A 20,271-nucleotide genomic window follows, 5' to 3' on the forward strand; every position below is an offset into this window, starting at 1 on the left:
AAAGAAAGTGAGAGAAGTCTAGTATAGCTGACTCCATCTTGCTTCCAGCCTCACAGGCTCGATTCAGCATTCTTTGGCACCTTGGTAAGAACCTTCACCATCTGCCTTTTGGCTTTATTTCCCATCACTCTTGTCTTGCATGGGCAACACCACACTGCTTGTACTCACCGTCACATGCTACATTGTCTTCTACGATGGAATGCTCTTTTGTCTTCATCTAACGCCCATTCATGTTTTAATTTCTTGGGCATCACTTCTCTTAGGAAGCCTCTTTCGGGAATCAAGAAGATGAGAAAGATCAAGCTACTGAAGAACAAAGGGAACAGCATGCATAACGATCCCAAGGCTAGAAAAAACTTGAAGTATTTACGGAATTGAAGAAGGCAGAGAGAGACACAAGAAAGTGAGGGAGACAGGAATCTGAAAAGATAAGCAGGATCTAGTTTATGCAGGACTTTCTAAGACAAGGTAAGGAATTTAGACTTTATTCTAAGAGCAAAAGAAGCCTGTGGAGGGCTGTAAGCAAGGGTGTGATATAATCAGGTTTATATTTTTAAAAGATCATCCTGGCCACTATATAGGAAATGGATAGAACAGGGGCAAGAGAGGAAAAAAAAAGTGACCATAAAGATGCCATTGCTGTAGTTCAGAATAAGAGGTATTAGTGGCATGGCCACAGAGATGGGAAGAGGTAGGTCAGCTGGAGATACATTAATATATTAATATTTTACAATCAGAACTGGAACAAAACTTTCCAATTGATTCCATATGGAAGGGATAAAGGGAAACTTAAAGACAAAACCAAGGTTTCTTGATTATGCTATGTACTGAATGGAAAATATTGGAGCAGAAACAGGCTTCAGGGTAAAAATCAAGTTTTTTGTTGTTGTTGTTGTTGTTTTCTTGTTTGAGACAAAGTTTCACTTTGTCGCTCCAGCTGGAGTGCAGTGGCATGAACACAGCTCACTGTAGCCTCAACCTCTGGGCCCAAGTGATTCTCCTGCTTCAGCCCCCCAAGTAGCTGGGACTATGGGCGCATACCATCACACCCTGCTAATTTTTGTATTTTTGTAGAGACAGGTTTTCACCATCTTGCCCAGACTGGTCTCGAACTCCTGTGCTCAAGCACTCTGCCTGCCCCAGCCTCCCAAACTGCTGGGATTACAGGTGTGAGCCACCGCATCTGGCAGAAAATAAAAAGTTTTATGAGCTAGGTATAGGGGTTCACGCCTGCAATCCCAGCTCTTTGGGATGCCAATGTGGGAGGATTGCCTGAGCTCAGGAGTTCAAGGCCAGCCTGGGCAACAAAAGGAGACTCCATATCTACAAAAGAATTTTTACAAATTAGCCAGGTGTGGTGGTGCATGCCTGTGATGCCAGCTACATCAGTGGCTGAGGCAGGAGGATGGCTTGAGCCCAGGAGGTTGAGGCTGCAGTGAGCCATGATCATGTTCCTGCACTCCAGCCTGGGCAAGAGAGAGCAAGACCCTGTCTCCAAAAGAAAAAAAAAAAAGTATATCTAAAACTTAAAAACATCCCATAAAAACTTACAACACATCCCATAAGGTTATACCAAGGGTATAAACGTTGGTCTATAGTCCACAGTGAGGCTTCTAAATAAAACTAATTATGTAAAAGCTTGAATTTTTTTTTAAGTTGACAGAAGGTAAGCAAATTAACTGGGGAACTATAGTGGGGATGCTAAACAGTAGAGTACCCACATACAATTAATTTTGGCTACTCTAGGCACGCTGCCTATGGGATAGCCCTGCTCCACAAGGAGCAGTTAAAAAAAAAAAGAAAAGAAAAATAAAAGATTTGGACATGTTGAGATGCTAAAGAGTATCCAAGAATAGATATCAAGTTGAATAGCAATCTTGAGGAAAGGCTGGAATCACATAAATCAACCTGGTAGTAAGCAACACAGAGATGAAATTTAAAATTATAGGAGTAAATGGAATTAACAGAAAGAGAAGAGCAGGGGCCTAGCTCCAAGACCCAGGGAAATGTAGTCTTTATAGGACAGGGAGAGGAGGGAAAATCAGCAAATTAGACTGTGGAGTGGTGAGGAAGGGTAGTGTTTCATGGAGGAAGAGCTGGCCAACAGAGTCCAGTGCTTTGCGGAGATCAAGAAAGGAAAGAACAGGGAATGTCTTTTGGCTTTGGCAACATATAAGCAGTTGATGCCTTGACAAGAGCAGCTTTAGTGACATGACTAGAACAGAAGTCAAATGAAACTGAAGCTGAATGAAAGATGAGGAAGAGATAATAGTGTTTATGTATTAAACCGTATGACACTGCTAAACTTTCACAATTTTTGATGTACAGAACCAAAAATTTCATGACTCCTTTTTTTTTACATTTGACAGAAGAAAAATGAACATATGGGGCAGTAGTTATAAAGGAATATGAGATCAAGCAGAGTCAGAAAGAAGAGAGTTGCCGCTTTTAGTCGGGAACACCAGAGCGTGTTTGTACATGGATAAAAATGATGGAGTTGGCTGGGAGCATGTTTGTACACTGATAAAAATGAGGCAGTTGGCTGGGTGTGGTGGCTCACACCTGTAATCCCAGCACTTTGAGAGGCTAAGACAGGTGGATCACTTGAGGTCAGGAGTCCAAGACCAGCCTGGCCAACATGGCGAAACTCTGTCTCTACCAAAAATAAAAAAATTAGCCGGGTGTGGTGGCACACGCCTATAATCCCAGCTACTTGAGAGGCTGAGGCATGAGAATTGCTTGAACCCGGGAGGTAGAGGTTGCAGTGAGCCGAGATCATGCCACTGCACTCCAGCCTGGGGACTAAGAGAGTCTCTGTCTCAAAAAAAGAGGCAGTCATCAGCTGAAAGAAAGGTGGGAGAAAGGAAGGTTTGATAATCAAAGAAATGACATGAAATAATCTTTAAATAGAATAATGTGAGACAAAATAGAAAATGTTAAGAAGCCAGGTTTGCTTATTTCTGCTTGAACCCCTGACTGTGATGAAATGCAGCTCCTCAGGAAGAATCTTAAAACAGGATAGAGTACACGGCCCCCCGTGTCACTTGCCTGAGTTACAATGTTCCTGAAACAGTGAATGAACTTGACCTTGCCTTTTCCTACATGAAGATGTCTGACAGGGTTAGTGATTATGCTTCTACAATCTATAACCAAATTACTTTAGTAATCTATAAACTGATGCACTCTTACACCCAAACTTTAATGAGATTTCACACATACAGAACCCCCACAACCTACATAGAAGCAATGGGCTGAAGGACCACTTTGGAGCCCTGTGAAAGAACTGCCCTCAGGGTATAAACCTTGGTCTACAGTCCTCAGTGAGACTTCTGAATAAAACTAACTTTAATTATGTAAAAGCTTAATTTTTTTTTTTGACGGCAGGTAAGCAAATTAACTGGGGAACTGTAGTGGGGATGCTAAACAGTACAGTACCCATTTGTTAAGGGTTGGTCGTGAATTTATGGGAGAGGCTAAAAACACAAATGCCAACAGGAGTCAGGCAGGTAAATGACTGAAGCAGGCTGAGTGACGAAGGAACTCAAGAATGAATGCCCCATCTAAAGGGGAAGCCAGTGGAGTGGCCATCAAGACTATCAGCTCTATGCTGCCAGATCTCCTGATTTCTCAAGGGAAGCCAGAATTCTTTATTTTTTTTTTTGATATGTTAATTTTTAAAACACTCTATGGGCTCAAAAAAATATTTCCAAGTGCAAAAAAATATAGTGCGTGGATGACTAGTTTCTGATTTGTCATCACACCAGATTACAAGATTTTCTTCAACGATGCTCAGCTGTGGAGGTACTGTCATGGTTGCATTTATCCAAGGTTCGATATGTGCTAAGAAAGTGATGGGGGCCAGGCGCGATGGCTCACGCCTATAATCCCAGCACTTTGGGAGGTGGAGGCGGGTGGATCACCTGAGGTCAGGAGTTGGAGACCAGCCTGGCCAACATGGTGAAACCTCGTCGCTACTAAAAACAAAAAAATCAGCCAGGTGTGGTGGCAGGCGCCTGTAATCCCAGCTACTCCTCGTGAGGCTAAGGCAAGAGAATCGCTTGAACCCGGGAGGCAGAGGTTGTGGTGAGTCGAGGTCGCGCCACTGCACTCCAGCCTGGGCAACAAGAACAAAATTCCCTCTCAAAGAAAGAAAGTAATGGGAAAGGAAAAGTGACCTGAGGAAGTGAGTGCTAACAGAGTGATTGTAATAATGAACTACAGAAAAGTTAAAGACAATCTAGAAGCCAAGGGCTAATGGTTACAGTGAAGGTCTGGAGGAGTCAACGTATTGAAGGAATCAATACCAAATCCTATTCCTCCTCAAGTTCTTCAGCAAATGATGTAAGTGCTGATGACGGTGGTCACAGAATGTACACATTTAAAAAATGGTGCTGACGCAGTTCTTAGAAATTACAACTTTCAGGTGCATCAGAAGAGTGAGTCGAAGACATGCAAATTTCAAAAGCGACTGGACGATATTACTTACATTCAGTCTGATGAGGGATTTTGTTAACTTAGCTGACTTTTTAAAAATGCATCCTAAAAATACATACAATCATGAGAAAAACATGAGACAAATTCCATGATTAGGACATCCTACAAAATACATGACCAGTACTCCTCAAAACTCTCAAGGTCACCAAAAGTAAGGAAAGTTTGAGAAACTGCCACAGCCACAAGAGGCATATAAGGAGACATCATAACTAAATGTAATGTGGTATTCTGGATGGAATCCTGGAACAGAAAAAGGGTATTAGGTAAAACCGAAGGAAATCTGAATAAAATGTGAACCTTAGTTAATAACAGTGTAAAATATTGGTTCATTAATTGCAACAAATGTACCATATTAGCATGAGATGTTAATAATAGGGGAAACTGGATGCTGGGTATATGGGATTATCTCAATTTAAATAAACTACATTAAGAAAATAATATCTATTTTTAAAGGTGTAGTGAATAAAACAATGGCCACCCATATATTTAACACCCGGTTTAATAGTGGTTATTGTCCCCTCCTTACCAGATATGACCGCTTTTCTCAACTTGATTTTCATTCTCTCGTATTTCTTGACTTCTTTAACTACCTATGTATGCATAACTAAGCAATATATAGCATTGTTTTACAAGTTTTAGAGTTGAATGTATATGAATTGTCATACTATTTATTTTTCTACATCTTTCTCTTTTTGCCTCATCACATTTCTGAGTTCAGTCTTCTTTTATTGGCGTATAATCCTAACTAACATCCCATAAGGTATTTATTCTGTTATTGATGGACGTTTCTAATTTTTTGCTTCTACCCACAGCGCTGTTACGTACATCCTTGCTCACTTACCAAAGTTTCTACAAGACATATAGGTAGGAGCAGAGTGCTGGGGTTTAGTAATTGAAAACCTTTTTTTACTAGATTTTGCCACATTGCTTTCCCAAAGAGGTTTTAACATTTGCGCACCTACTAGCAGGTGCGTATGTTCAGACGTGTGGAGGAGAAACTATTTAAAGACATACAAACTAGATAATATACTTGCTTCATTCTCGTTTGACCTTCGTACCCACGCAATTATTTCTGCAAACAAACAAATAAGCAACTACTACTAGCACTTCCCGAACCGCCAGCCGCAGTTTTCCTTGGGGAGACGCGGATACAAGGCAGCTTCCGGCGAAGGCGGTGACGCAAAGGATGGCGTAAGCACGCTCGGGACGACGGCGTCCTCTTGATCGCCCTTGAAGGCCCCTTTCCGGGCTGTCTGACACGATGCAAGTGTCAGCTTGTGTTGGCCGGTTGCCTTTCTTTCGCAAGAGGGGAAAATATCCTCACAGACTTTCTGTGTTCTCAGAGACGATCTTCTTCCCTAGAAAGAAGTCGCTTACGGTTGGCGTTTCCCTCAGGCAGCGCCGTGGGCAGCCCACAGGCCCTTGTAAGGCGCGCGCCGCGGCCCCGCCTCTTTCCTTTCGGCCGGAACCGCCATCTTCCAGGTAGGGCCTACGCGTGGCTCCCGGGCGCTAGGTGTTCGACAGACTTGAACCGCGACCTTGTGGCCTCAGAGGTCGTTCATTGGGACCGTGGGGAGACTCTCTAACCTGTTTGAGGTCCATTGGCATGGGCGGGTTAAACCATGTTCTGCCAGACGGGGAGCAGCGTGCGCCGGGTCGGGCCTGGGCCGTGGGCTGAGAACCGGACTGCGATGTTGCGGCCCTGCGGGGGGACATTTGCGAGAAAGACGAGACTGAGTCGCTTGGGGTGAGGCGACTCGAGTTAATCTTTAAAAGACTTCGTTTTATGTTCCCGTGGCTGCATCTCCGGTACTGTGGGTGGCCCCTCTCACATAGGCTGTGTGGGGGCCGCGTGGCCTGATGCCCTTCTAACTCCTTTCAGTGTGGCTTTTTTATTCCTAATCTTGTGATGATGTTGGGTGAGGACTTAAGGGGTAGTAGGAATGGGTTTAAAGTCAGGCGTCGGCTTTAATCTCCTGTGAAGCCTACAGGTGTGAAAACCCGGGCTCTTGGTCGGAGAGTGGGTCCCGGAGTCGTCCTGGGTGATGAACCCTCACTGCCCTTAGTTAATGCATAAGACGATTTCCGACTGTTTTTAAAATTTTGACCCCACATGGTGATCGGACGAAGGGAAAGTGTTTTGAGGTTGCAACACCAATATTTGACCAAGAGGAGATACTGTTTTGCGAATTCTAGGGCAGCATGCTTTGAGTGAAGGGAAACATTTAGCCATAGTTCATCATTTTGTCTAGTTTGTGGACGTTAACAGAGTCGAGCAAACTGCAGGTTGCTCTTTATGGTGGATCCTAGTTGCCATGATTTTAATACTCTTACAGATTGTAAAGCATCGTTTTGAAAAGTGCCTTCAGTTGTAAGTGTATGGGGTCCATGCTTAAAATGGATTCCAAACTCAGAAAGATGGATCTAGTGGAGGATTATGGGCTCTGGAATCAGGAATGAGTTAACTGATTATGCCACTTGGTGATTCCACAAAGTGACTTGAATCTACACAGTATCACCTTTTGTGTACTAACTTAGCACAAGTTTTTGGAACTTTATACACATCTAAAGGCTTTGGGGATTGGAACAGGGTACCTGGCATTTAAAGGGTTCATCCATTGTAACAATGGTTTGACTTTGGTGAGTTAGGTGAAACATGTCTTCTTGTTATACAATTTTTATAAAAATGGTACTTTGGGAGCCATTCTTAAAGGATTGTTGGTAAACTTAGAAACCAAATTGTGTTAGAATATTGTCAACACGTTAAGCCTGACTGCTGTATTTTACCTTATGGTAGGAGTAATGACCAGGAATGGCATTTCTGCCCTATAATGACTAAAGAGCTATCAAAACTATTGTTTTGGCCTTTTTGGGAAACAAAGGAAAGGTTAATTTCTAAATGCCTGTAGGTGAATTCTTAGATAATGATAAATTAGCTGCCGGTTATTACTGAGCACTTTACACGGGCCAAGCATTGCTGAGTTCTTTGTAGACATTACCTCAGCTACGAAAGTGTTCACCCCTATTTCACAAATGAAGATGAGAGATGAAATGTGGGTTTCCCAGCTAGTAAGTGGCAGAGCCTATGTCAAATTTAGGTCAATGATTGTAAAGCCTGGGTTCCCCTCTCTTCTACCCTATATACGTTCGTAGTAAATAATCAGAAATGTGAAGTGGCTTGAGATTTCTGATAGTTAAATAGATGGTGTTTGAGATACACCATCACGGAAAATTTGGTTGACAAGAAAGGTTTAATTCACATAAAAATGTAAGGCTCTTTTATTGTGTTCTCCACTAAATTGTCTTCTAGTTAGTAATTACATGCCCTTGGCATTCTAAATTGGGTTCTACAGATAGAGTGTGGTAGAAGTCCTGTTGTGTTTTTATATTCTCATAGAGAAAGGGTACTAGTTTGGATTCTCCTATCAAGTTCTGCTCCTTAAGAGTTTTGATGTTATAGAACTTGGGCAGTTTTGCCAAAAGACCTTACTTGCTAAAATAATGATTTTTAAACCTTTCAACAGAACTAACTGCTTGGTGATCCAGCTTTCAGTTTGCAGTTCTCACTTTGCTACTGAAATGTGAACATTTGAAATTACAGGGGTTTGGGGCAAATGCCAGTTGTCAGTCGTATTTGACTGTTCTGCTTTCTGGTTTCAGTAATTCGCCAAAATGACGAACACAAAGGGAAAGAGGAGAGGCACCCGATATATGTTCTCTAGGCCTTTTAGAAAACATGGTAAGTAGGTTTACCTTCCTTGAGAGAAGCATGGCACACATTTGTGTTCTGTTGTGTTCAACATGTGTTGTAGTTCATAGAATGTGTATCAATAGAATTAAATAACTAGCGTCTACCCAGCTTATTTCGTGATAAGGTAAATAAATTACCAAAATTATATGGTAATTTTGTGACTAAGTATTGATGCAAGATTAAACTTTGGAGAGAGGTTGTGATTTAGTAGGCTGATTGTGCTGTCAGGAGAAATTGTCCATTGGCAAGATAATAAGCATGTAACCATCAAAAATGATATATGTGTTAAAAGCTAGTAAAATTGCATTTCTTTTACTCTAGACATTTAGCCTTAATACTCACTGTACCAAATTTATTTTTGTAGGAGTTGTTCCTTTGGCCACATATATGCGAATCTATAAGAAAGGTGATATTGTAGACATCAAGGTAAACATAAAATTGGGAAAATAATACTACAGAAGATAGAAAAGTTGGATTTAATCTAGTGTAGGAATTCAAATACTAGTGTATATTGCATCTGTAAGAGTATAGAATGGATTTTTTTTTTTTTTTTTTGGAAACAGAGTTTCACTCTTGTTGCTCAGGCTGGAGTGCAATGGCACGATCTCACTTCAACCTCCGCCTCCCTCCCGGGTTCAAGCAGTTCTCCTGCCTCAGCCTCCCAAATAGCTGGGATTACAGGCGTGCACCATGATAACCTGGCTAATTTTGTATTTTTAGTAGAGAAGTGGTTTCTCCATGTTGGTCAGGCTGGTCTTGAACACCTCGGGTGATCCGCTGGACTCAGCCTCCCAATGTGCTGGGATTACAGGCATGCACCATGATGCCTGGCTAATTTTGTATTTTTAGTAGAGAAGGGGTTTCTCCATGTTGGTCAGGCTGGTCTTGAATACCTCGGGTGATCCGCCGTACTCAGCCTCCCAGTGTGCTGGGATTATTACAGGTGTGAACCACCATGCCCGGCCTAGAATGGATTTTTTAAAGTGCTATTCTTAGCAGAATTTAAATTTTCCTCATTACCCGCTTGGAGTTAACAGCTAGTGGAAATTGGGTGGTAGGGTGGGAAATTATGAGTTTGTCAAGTTGGAAAGGAATGCCTTAGTGCAAAGTTTAATTATTGATGAAGATTACTATTAATATGATTAAAAACCCTCCTAGTGAAAGCTGTGTTCTTCTGTGACCTGGATTTAAATGTATCTTGGCACTCGAGCTTAATGATGACTGGTTTTTTTTGATTGCTTGAAGCAATGTGAAAAACACATTTCACCGGCTCTGAAAGCTCTTGAGTTGCCATTTGAAAGAAATCTTAGAATACCTTGCAGTTACTTAAAGTCAGAATTTTAAAGGAAGGGGAAATGCTGGTATATAACATTGGTCTCTTTAATAGGGAATGGGTACTGTTCAAAAAGGAATGCCCCACAAGTGTTACCATGGCAAAACTGGAAGAGTCTACAATGTTACCCAGCATGCTGTTGGCATTGTTGTAAACAAACAAGTTAAGTAAGTAGTGTTGTAGTTCTTTGTGGCTAACCAGTATTCCCTTATACCCCCTTTTCACTTTGCCAGTTGGACTTATGTCTTTATTGGTCATTCAAGTGGGGCAAAGGAAATATCCTTTTAAAACTCAGGCAAACTGGGTGTTTGTCTGTATCCTGTCAGAGGAAACAAATTGAAATAGATTTACTGGAAAGTCTTACACAGTTTGTTACTAAGCGGTTTGTTTGTTTGTTTGTTTTGTTTCGAAACGGAGTCTTGCTCTGTCGCCCTGGCTGGAGTGCAGTGGCACGATCTCTGCTCTCTGCTAGCTCCGCCTCCTGGGTTCACGCCATTCTCCTGCCTCAGCCTCTGGAGTAGCTACGACTACAGGGGCCCACCACCATGCCCAGCTAAATTTTTTGTATTTTTAGTAGAGACAGGGTTTCACTGTGTCAGCCAGGATGGTCTCAATCTCCTGACCTCGTGATCTGCCTGCCTCGGCCTCCCAAAGTGCTGGGATTACAGGCATGAGCCACCGCGCCTGGCCCAGCAGTTTTTATAGAATAAAAAGAGAAGTTTAGTAAACTTTAAATTTTATTAGCAGTCTGGTTTTAGATTACTAGAGTTTAAGAGGCCATCATCTCATCAAAGAGTTAAAAGTAGGGATGTTCTCTGCAAGGCCTTTTCTGATGATTAATTGATTGTAAATTAAGTAATCAAGGCATACTTTGTTGATTTGTCATATCTGGGTAAAAGGTTTATGGTTTATTTAATAAACTGCAAAATCAGTTTTCTACATTTCTGTTATATTTTTGTTAAAGCACTTAAAAGAATTTCTGCTCTGTCCAGGGGCAAGATTCTTGCCAAGAGAATTAATGTGCGTATTGAGCACATTAAGCACTCTAAGAGCCGAGATAGCTTCCTGAAACGTGTGAAGGAAAATGATCAGAAAAAGAAAGAAGCCAAAGAGAAAGGTACCTGGGTTCAACTAAAGCGCCAGGTGAGAATTTGGTGTATATTTCATTGGTTCTGAGAGCACTTTAAGGTTGAGATTTAACACATCACATAATTATTTTATTCCCTTTTTTTTTCCTTTAATAGCCTGCTCCACCCAGAGAAGCACACTTTGTGAGAACCAATGGGAAGGAGCCTGAGCTGCTGGAACCTATTCCCTATGAATTCATGGCATAATAGGTGTTAAAAAAAAAAAAATAAAGGACATCTGGGCTACAAAAATGTTTCTCTTCATTGAGTAGAAGTGTGGTGTCCTCTCCCCCAAAGAAATATTTAAAGCAAATTTTGGTTGTGTCCTAATTCATTATGTAATGTCCTTGCTATTCAAATTTAATGTATTTCTTGCTGAAGGACATGAGGTAGCTTATTGTGCAACAAATTACTCAGAAAATGGCGAGGTATTATATATGAAATACTTGTACTGGTTTGAAGATAGTCCTTCTAAATCATCAAGGAAGAAATAAAATATATTTTTTTGAGACAGTCTTGCTCTGTCAACCTGGCTGGAGTGCAATGGTGTGATCTCGGCTCACTGCAACGTCTGCCTCCTGGGTTCAAGCAATTCTGCTTCAGCCTGCTGAGTAGCTGGGATTATAGGCGCGTGCCACCACGCCCGGCTAATTTTTGTATCTTTAGTAGAGACAGGGTTTCACCATGTTGATAGGTCTGGTCTCAAACTCCTGACCTCGTGATCCACCTGCCTTGGCCTCCCAAAGTGCTGGGATTACAGGCGTGAGCTACTGTGCCAGGACAAATAAAATATACAAAAATAAGTGGGATGTCATCTATTGCATAACAGTTAAGCTCAGGATCCAGAGTTTGCTTTTGAATCCTAAAAAAAAACAAAAAACAAAAAAGATTGTTTAAAGCATCCATTCTTTGTGTGTTATATACTAGCTTGGAATTGCTTTGACCATGCATGGAACAGGACTCAGAAAATAATAGTGGTAATAGCATTTGTCTTAGGCCATTGTCTTGCTGTAACAATATACCACAGACCTGGGTAAGCAGTAGAAGCTTATGTGGTGGTTCTGGAGGCTCTGATGTCCCAAGGTAAAGGTGCTGGCAGATTCGGTGTCTTATGAAGGTTTGGCCTTAACTTACCTCTTGATAACTGCCACAATGGGAGTTCCTTTTTTTTATTTAATTGAGTTTTATTTTGAGATAATTGCAGATTTACATGGAGTTACAAATAATAGAGATCCCTTGTACACTGTATCCTGTTTGTCGATGATAACATCTTACAAAGCTGTAGTGCAGTTTCACAATCAAGATATTGATAATAGGCGGGCATGGTGGCTCATGCCTGTAATCCCAGCACTTTGCGAGGCCGAAGTGGGCGGATCACTTGAGGTCAGGAGTTTGAGACCAGCCTGGCCAACATGGTGAAACCCTTCTATATTAAAAATACAAAAATGAGCCAGCCATCGTGAGCGCCTGTAATCCCAGCTGCTCTGGAGGCTGAGGCAAGAGAATCATTTGAACCTGGGAGGCAGATGTTGCAGTGAGCCGAGATTATGCCACTGCACTCCAACCTGGGCAACAGAGTGGCTCCATCTTAAAAAAAAAAGTGATAAGCATAAAGTCAATATGTAGAACAGTTCTAACACCACAAGATACCTCATGTTGCCTTACGTAGTCAGACCACCTCTATCTCCCCTCATCCTCACTGATCCCTAGCAAGCACCAAGCTAGCTTTCATTTCTTTGTCATTTCAAGAATGGAAATGACCAGGAATCATGTAAGTTAGATGTGACCCTTTGCCTTTTTTGACTTAGCATAATTCCCTGAAGATGCATCCAAGTTGTTTCGTGTATAGTGTGTATTTCTGTTGCTCAGTACAATTCACGGTATGAACGTATCACAGTTTGTTTAGTCATTGACCTGCTAAAAGACATTTCGGTTATTACCAGTTGTTAGCTGTTGTTTTTAAGGCTGTTAGGAGAATTCATGTACAGGTTTTTGTGTGAATGTAAGTTTTCGTTTCTCTGGGATAAATGTCCAAGAGTGCAGTTGCTGGGTCTTAACGGTAGTTGCATGTTTAGGTTTCTGAGAAACTGCTAAACTGTTTTCCAGAGAGTTTTCTACCATTTTACGTTTCTACCAGCAGTGCATGACTGATGGCAATTTCTTTGCAACAATGGGGATTAAGTTTCATCATGAATTTTGGATAGGACATATTAAAACAGTACCATTCAATTGGAAACCTTTACTTAGCAAACATGGGTCCTTGAAATGTATCCTCACTAATCTTACTGACTGTAAGTCCATTTCATCCCCTAATTGATTTTATCTAACCTTTGAGATTCTACAGTCAGTCTTGTTGCTACCTTCTCGGGGTGTATTTGCTGTGTAAGGCAAAGACCTAGTAATATTTACTAAATGCTATGAAAGATCAGGCACAGTGGCTCACACCTGTAATCCCAACACTTTGGGAGGCTGAGGTGGGAGGATCACGAGTCCAGGAGGTCAAGGCTACAGTCTGCTGTGATTGTGTCACCGCACTACAGCCTGGGTGACAGAGCAAGACCCTGTCTCAAAAAAAACCATTTTTTAGTGTAAATAGAGAAAAGTCTAGTTGGTGGTCTTGAGTTTTTTCTAATGAAGCGAGATGGGTGGTATGTACAGCTTTGGGATCCCTCACACCTGGATATGAATCTCTCAATAACTGCCCCTAAGGATTCACATTCTAGTAGTGGAGAGTTGCATGTAAACATAATTATCACATTAGTCCTGTGTATTTTCCGATCATAGTTCATGGCTCAACAATGCATCTAGTTGAAGTCCTCACAGCCTGTCCCTTTAGTCACACTTGCCTTGTTCCCTTCATTAAAGCAGCTTCCAGAGTCCACACTTACTCATTCTGTTAATACATTGCAAATTGACCAATATGACTTAAGTTTTCTTACGTGGAAGGGGATAATAAAAGTGCCCCTAAAAGGGTGATTTTTGAGGATTAGATGGGAATACTTACAAAGCACATCATGATGTTACAGTGAATATTCAGTTACGACCAACTTTTATTTCATATTCTGTTGCTAATTGAGAATTTTGCGTTGTTTCTCTACAAATGCCTGCCAGGAGTATTTTGGATGTCCAAAATTAAGTCATTGCCTTCCAGTGAATCTAGAATTTACTAATATTTAGGTTTTAAGAGTATATGTGGCCTCCTTTTGTTGGGGGAGGGGGTGTGGTATGTTTCCCTATTTACCATTTATCTGCTTGAGAGAGCATCCATAAAATTGAGCTCTATTAATGAATTGGTATTATATGCGTAACAACATTTGTTGACCACTTGATCTGTTTCATCTTCCTGGCTGCTCTGAGATGTGGGGACTACCATGTTTTATGAATAAGATAAAAGACTCAAGAAAGGAGAATAACTCACCAGTGGTTACACTGCCAGAAAGTGGCAGAGCTGGGACTTGAACCCATGATCCTCTTATGCCAAAGAGTTACTCTGTTTGCTGTGCTGTTAGACTACCAAGTGGATCCCTGAAGACTCCAATAAGTTAGTGTGTGGGTGGGTGGGTGGTGGGTACCAGATAGTGTCTGGAAGACCACATTATTTTTTGTAACAGCTTTGTTGAGGTATGATTGATAACTGCACCTTCAATGTGTACAGTTTGATGAGTTTAGACAATTGGATGAGTGTGCAAACACGTGATACCGTCATGTATGTGACCCTTTGTAATCTGGTTTCTGCTTGTTTTCCCTTTCACTTCCTGTTACTGCCTTCCTACTTTATGCTTTAGATATTAGGGAAATAGGTTTTTTCAAGTTCTTTGCACATGCACTTGCCTTTGCCTGAAACATTTAGGCTTTCCTTTGGTCACTTGATGAGTTCCTGCTTGTCCTTTAGCACTCACCCTGTATTATCTCATAGAAGATACCTTCCCTGATGCAAGTATTTTAAGGAGAGGAATGAAGAAAGCTCTTGGAATCGGAGAAGAGAGATACTTCTGGTTGTAATAAAATCCCCCACATCTTTGTTCCCATGACAGATGTGTTTGCTTCTGTTACAGTGTTTTTAACTTGTAAGGTTCTGTCTTCCCCACTACACCTGAGTTTAGGGACTGTCTCTTACTAAATTTTGCACTCTTCATGCCTGGAAAATAGTAAGCATTCAATAAATGCCCTTCAAATTAACGAGAGGATAATGAGAAAAAGACTGCTCTTTAAAAAAAAAAAGGATAGATATGTCTGTGTTCAGTCTTTACAAAACTATAGTGTTTCTCTGAATTTTGAGGACTTGTAACCATTTTGCATATGAGTATGTAGGATTGTTAAACCTCCCATGTAACGTGCAAAGATCAGGAGACCTTAAACATTCTTTTGTTCATTCTCCAACAAGTCATGTTACCTTCACTTTTTGTTGCCTCATCAGTAAAGTGGTATCACCTACCTGAGTATAAGGGGTTGGATAAAATGATTCCTATAGGCCCTTTGTGCATTTAGGTCTATGATTTCATGTTTTAACACAACCAGATGAAATAAGTAAATTGTGACTTGTCAACAAGGAAATGAGGATATGAGGTGTCAATTCAGAGGGGCTGATGAAGTTGGGCATGAGAGAAAACGATGACATGCCGAATTGACTTAGGGGAACTACTATCCTTAGCACAGATATTCAGAAAATGAACTCTTCCTGTTTGATGTACAGCATAGCAATTTTTAAAACAATCAGTGGCAATACTATGAATATACATAAAATTTTAGTATTTTGGATTAATCTTCAAAAATAGATTTTCTCACAAGCACAATACTGGGTTGAAGAATATGTGTTTTTCAAATTCTTGATTCACTCTGATGAATTGATTTACCAAAGGGTTATACCGGTTTGCACTCCACCTTCCAGGGAACATGCTTGTCTCACAGCATTCTCATCAGCATTGATTATTTTAATTTAATCTTTGCTACTTTGGTGAGAGAAAATACTTATTATTGAGTTTGGCTTCAGTTAGCTTCTGGAACCCTCTCCTGGTTTCCTTTTACCTGATCTGCAGTGTTTGCTGGTTCTGTCTTTCTGACCTCCAAATATTGAAGTACCTTTATACTTCAGGTGAGATTTAGCCTCATGGCTTTGAATACCATTTATATTCTGATGATTATCGTGGCCTACAAAACCCTACATTATCTGTACTATAGCTACCTTTGCGACCTAGTCTTGTACCACTTCCTGCCCCAAAGTCAGATCCGATTTCATAAGCCTTCTCGCTGTGCCTTTAATATGCCAAGTGCATTCGTGCCTGAGGGATTTTGTAAGTAAGTTGCAGTACAAAATATGAAGAAATGCTTTTGAAGGAGCGTGTTACGCTATGAAGGAATGCATTTCCTTCATCCTTCCCCATGATTTGTCCCCTTTAGTCAGCCTCTGCTCGAATTTTATCAAGATTATCTCAATATCCTATACAGACTTTATTCATTTTCTATATTATACCTTATAGTACTTATCATTACCCAATATATGTTTTATTTAGTGGTCTGAGTTTTTATCAACTTGTATCTATAGATCTTTATCAAGGGGAATTTTTTTTCTTTCACAGTGTCTCCCTCGTCACCCAGGCTGGAGTGCAGTGACACGATCAAGGCTCACTGCAGCCTCGAATACCTGGGCTCGAGTGATCCTCTTGCCTCAGCCTCCTGAGTAGCTGGGACTATAGGAGCATGCCACCACGCCCGGCTAATTTTTGTGTTTTAGTGGAGATGGGTTTTCGCCATATTGCCCAGACTTAATCTCGAACACCTGGGCTCAAGTGATCTGCCCACCTCGGCCTTCCAAAGTGTTGGGATTTATAGGCATGAGCCAGCGCACCTGGCCAGTAAGGGGATGTTTACTGGTACCTACTCTACTGTGGAATGAAGGGAAAAGAGAGACACCATAAAGCCTTATTAAGGAGGTGACAGTATAGGAGGAACAGTAAGACCTAAATCCCTTCATAAAACAAGGTATCAAGGAGGGTAAAAGAGGAAAGAGTTGGTATTGACAGGGCTCTTGCCTCTGCCCTCTTGTTTCACTGATTATCCTGGTCTATGCAGTGGCGTGATCTTGGCTCACTGCAACCTCCGCCTCCCGGGTTCAAGCAATTCTGCCTCAGCCTCCCGAGTAGCTGGGATTACAGGCGCCCTCCATCACACCCAGCTAATTTTTTTGTATTTTTAGTAGAGATGGGGTTTTGCCATGTTGGCCAGGCTGGTCTCGAACTCCTGACCTCAGGTGATCTGCTTGCCTCGGCCTCCCAGGGTGCTGGAATTACAGGCGTGAGCCACCACGCCCAGCCCAACTTGCTGCTTTTTTGACTTCAGCCTGCAGGCTTGCAAAAACCAGCAAATAAACCAAGCAGCCCTTCCTGTTGTGCCTTCCTCCTCCCTTTCATAGCTAAATTTCCTGGTCGCCCACTGCAAATCTGGCTTCCGCCTCCACCACTGATGAAACTGTACTCTTAAAGGTTACGAAAAGCTTGCTAATTAACAAATGTAGATACTTTTTTCCAATTTAATTTTATTCACATAATAATTGACACAGCCAACAAATTCTTTCTCTTGCAGAGGGTTCTGCCATCATACTTTACTGTTTCTTCTCCCTATCTGACCCCCTTCTAGCCTCATTCTGGCCCCTCCTAGATGTTCCACATTTGTCTCTCTCTCCTTTATAAATTATTCCTGGGTTATCTAAGCCAGAGGTTCTTAAAGTATGATCTCCCAGCTGGCAGCATCAGCATCATCTGAGATCTTGTTAAAAATGCAGACCTGGCCAGGGCGCGGTGGCTCACGCCTGTAATCCAGCACTTTGGGAGGCTGAGGTGGGCGGATCACGAGGTCGGGAGATCGAGACCATCCTGGCTAACACAGTGAAACCCCGTCTCTACTAAAAAATACAAAAAATTAGCCGGGTGTGGTGGCAGGCGCCTGTAGTCCCAGCTACTCGGGAGGCTGAGGCAGGAGAATGGCGTGAACCCAGGAGGCGGAGCTTGCAGCGAGCCAAGATCGTGCCACTGCACTCCAGCCTGGGCGACAGAGCGAGACTCCGTCTCAAAAAAAAAAAAAAAAAAAAAAAAAAATGCAGACTTGCCCAAGACCCTCCAAATCTGAAATACTGGGGATGGGGCCCAGCACTCTTTATTTAACAAGCTCTCTGAGTGAATAAGATGCATGCTCAAGTTTGAGAACCACTGGTCTACATCTTTAGCCTTCTCTGATACTTGAGGCTCAGTTGCAGAGCTCACATTCTCTGAAGCCCCATATCTGTAGTTCCATCTTCCTCTTGGGCAGCTCCATCTGGATGTCCTGCAGATTAGGTTTTATAAGTGGGGAGATAATTAAATTGGAACCTCCGAACTTTGAGTAATGTGTGTGTGTGCTGATAAGATTACATGTCTGCCTTGAAATGCAGGTCCTGAGCAACCACCACAGATTGTGAATTTATAAATTAACCTCTTACTGTCCAATTTCCCTTCTTACACTTGTCAGTGAAAATGAAGAAAAATATCCTAACTATAAATTTTTTCACCCTATTTTTAAGTAATAGCCATGATTGTAAGTGAGGCTGTGTGGTTCCTTGAACTTTGAACTGAAGTCTGTTCTGATCTAGCCAGGTATTTTCTAAGGCCTTCTATTTTTGTTCAGTTGAAACCAGTCTCAAAGGGTTAGATAAAATATATCACACTGTTTTTTGAAGTTTTCTTCTGAATGTTGTGGCAGAAACACACACTCAGGTTCTTGTCTCTTCCATATTCCCACTCCTGTAGTAGCATTTTCTCTGTACTAGGATGGAAAATTTGCTAAAATATAAAGAATTGCTAAAATATGAACAAGGTAGGTTTATCTTATTCTTTTTTTGTGCACAAGACAAAGGATTTAAAACTGGGTTGGATTTATTTGGAATGAGTGTTTATAGCATGTTTCTTCACCCCAGCTCCACTTAGAAAAAAATTGATAGCAAAAATCCTTCTCCACAGAATCTGTTCAACCAGTTGCTAGGTTATGAATAATAACAGTGAGGCAGCAGCTGCAGCTGCTGTTGCTGAGGTGGAAAATGTGCACAGAGGAGTGAATAAGCAGCCGAGGCTCTGCACTGTGTTTCTTTTCAAACAGCCGTGTGTGGCGAGGAGCTGCTGACAGGCCACCACACAAAGCCACTAATGGAAGAGGCACACAAATGCTGTCGTACACACTTCTCCAGCAAGACTTGGATTTATGGAAATCATTTGGGTTGGAAATTAAATGGGGTACTCTTTACTGTCTCTGTAAAATGAGATGATGGCTTAGCTCAAGTGAAGATGATTGGATTTTTTTGGTTCCACCTAAGAAGGAAGAGAGGTTCAGATTAAATTAATTGCTCATGGGAGATGAGTAAGTAAACAGTTTTAAGATCTTTGAGGTCAGAGACCATATCATTTTGTTTTGTTTTGTTTTTGTTTTTTGAGACAGGGTCACCCAGGCTGGAGTGCAGTGGCACAATCACAGTTCACTGCAGCCTTGAACTCCTGGGCTCAAGGGTTCCTCTCACCTCGGTCTCCCAAAATGCTGGGATTACAGGCATGAGTCACCACACCAGGCCCATATCCTATTATTTGTAAGCTCCTAGTACTCATACTGTTGTATGTACAGTCTGCTCTTTGTGTCTGTATCTGTGAGTTCTGCATCCATGAACTCAACCAAGCTGGGATGGAAAATATTGGGACAAAAAATTGCATCTGTTCTGAACATGTACAAACTTTTTGCTTGTCATTCCCTAAGCAATACAGTATAACTATTTACATAGCATTTACATTGTATTAGGTATTATAAGTAATCTAGAGATGATTTAAAGTAGGAAGGAAGGGCCGGGCGCAGTGGCTCACGCCCATAGTCCCAGCACTTTGGGAGGCCAAGGTGGGTGGATCATTTGAGGTCAGGAGTTCGAGAGCAGCCTGGCCAACATGGTGAGACCCAGTCTCTACTAAAAATACAAAAATTAGCCGGGTATGGTGGCACACGCCTATAATCCCAGCTACCCAGGAGGCTGAGGCGGGAGAATTGCTCGAACCCGGGAGGTGGAAGTTGCAGTGAGCCGAGATCACACCACTGCAGTCCAGTCTGAGCAACAGAGTGAGACTCCATCTCAAAAAATAAATAAAGTAGGAAGGATGTGCATAGGTTATATGAAAATACAACACTCTTTTTATATCAGGGACTTAAGCATCCCTGGATTTTGGTATTCTCAGTGTGTCCTGGAACTAAAGCCCTACAGATAACCCGAGAAACAACTGTAGAAGGAGCTCTTCTCCTCAAGAAATGATTAATGGCTTTCCATAGCCTCTGGATAAACTTTTTAGCATGCCATTCACAGTCTGGCCCCCAGCCTTTTGGGTCACTTACCACATCCTTCTCACTGTTGAGACTACTCAGAATTCCTCACACTTGCCATGTACCTCCATGATTTTGCGCATGCTGTTCCCTCAATTTGACAGGCCTTCGCCCTCCCCTGGTTTCCACCGATCACACCTGACTCACCTGCAGCCCAGCTCATGCTGAAGCTTTCCCTGATACTTGGA

At 41.8% G+C, this 20,271-nt stretch overlaps 1 protein-coding gene and 2 non-coding genes across 6 annotated transcripts; all 3 read left to right on the forward strand.

Annotated features, from left to right (window-relative positions):
* The first annotated feature begins 5,691 nt into the window (after positions 1-5,691).
* RPL21 (ribosomal protein L21) lies at positions 5,692-10,957 on the forward strand. 4 transcript variants are annotated; one of them, XM_003339243.7, is made up of 6 exons: positions 5,692-5,976; positions 8,155-8,233; positions 8,610-8,671; positions 9,633-9,745; positions 10,571-10,721; positions 10,823-10,957. In XM_003339243.7, exons 2-6 carry the CDS (start codon positions 8,167-8,169, stop codon positions 10,910-10,912), a joined length of 483 nt encoding a protein of 160 aa, XP_003339291.1. In that variant the 5' UTR covers positions 5,692-5,976; positions 8,155-8,166; the 3' UTR covers positions 10,913-10,957. The 4 variants fall into 4 exon arrangements, with proteins under 4 accessions (XP_003339291.1, XP_063648500.1, XP_063648501.1 ...); XM_063792430.1 differs by having other exon boundaries at positions 5,949-6,241; XM_063792431.1 differs by having other exon boundaries at positions 5,968-6,090.
* On the forward strand, positions 9,454-9,526 carry LOC112205276 (small nucleolar RNA SNORD102). The gene has a single exon (XR_002939177.1). It is a non-coding gene; the product is annotated as a small nucleolar RNA SNORD102 (small nucleolar RNA).
* Positions 9,790-9,915, forward strand: LOC112205287 (small nucleolar RNA SNORA27). The gene has a single exon (XR_002939188.1). It is a non-coding gene; the product is annotated as a small nucleolar RNA SNORA27 (small nucleolar RNA).
* Positions 10,958-20,271: the final 9,314 nt, after the last annotated feature.

This window comes from Pan troglodytes, chromosome 14 (genome assembly GCF_028858775.2).
Source record: "Pan troglodytes isolate AG18354 chromosome 14, NHGRI_mPanTro3-v2.0_pri, whole genome shotgun sequence".
NCBI lineage: Eukaryota > Metazoa > Chordata > Mammalia > Primates > Hominidae > Pan > Pan troglodytes.

Coding starts and splice junctions, on each gene's coding strand:
- RPL21 (XM_003339243.7), top strand. CDS start 8,167: ATGACGAACACAAAGGGAAAGAGGAGAGGCACCCGATATATGTTCTCT. Junction 9,746..10,570: donor GTTGTAAACAAACAAGTTAA/GTAAGTAGTGTT, acceptor TGCTCTGTCCAG/GGGCAAGATTCTTGCCAAGA. Junction 10,722..10,822: donor GGGTTCAACTAAAGCGCCAG/GTGAGAATTTGG, acceptor TTCCTTTAATAG/CCTGCTCCACCCAGAGAAGC.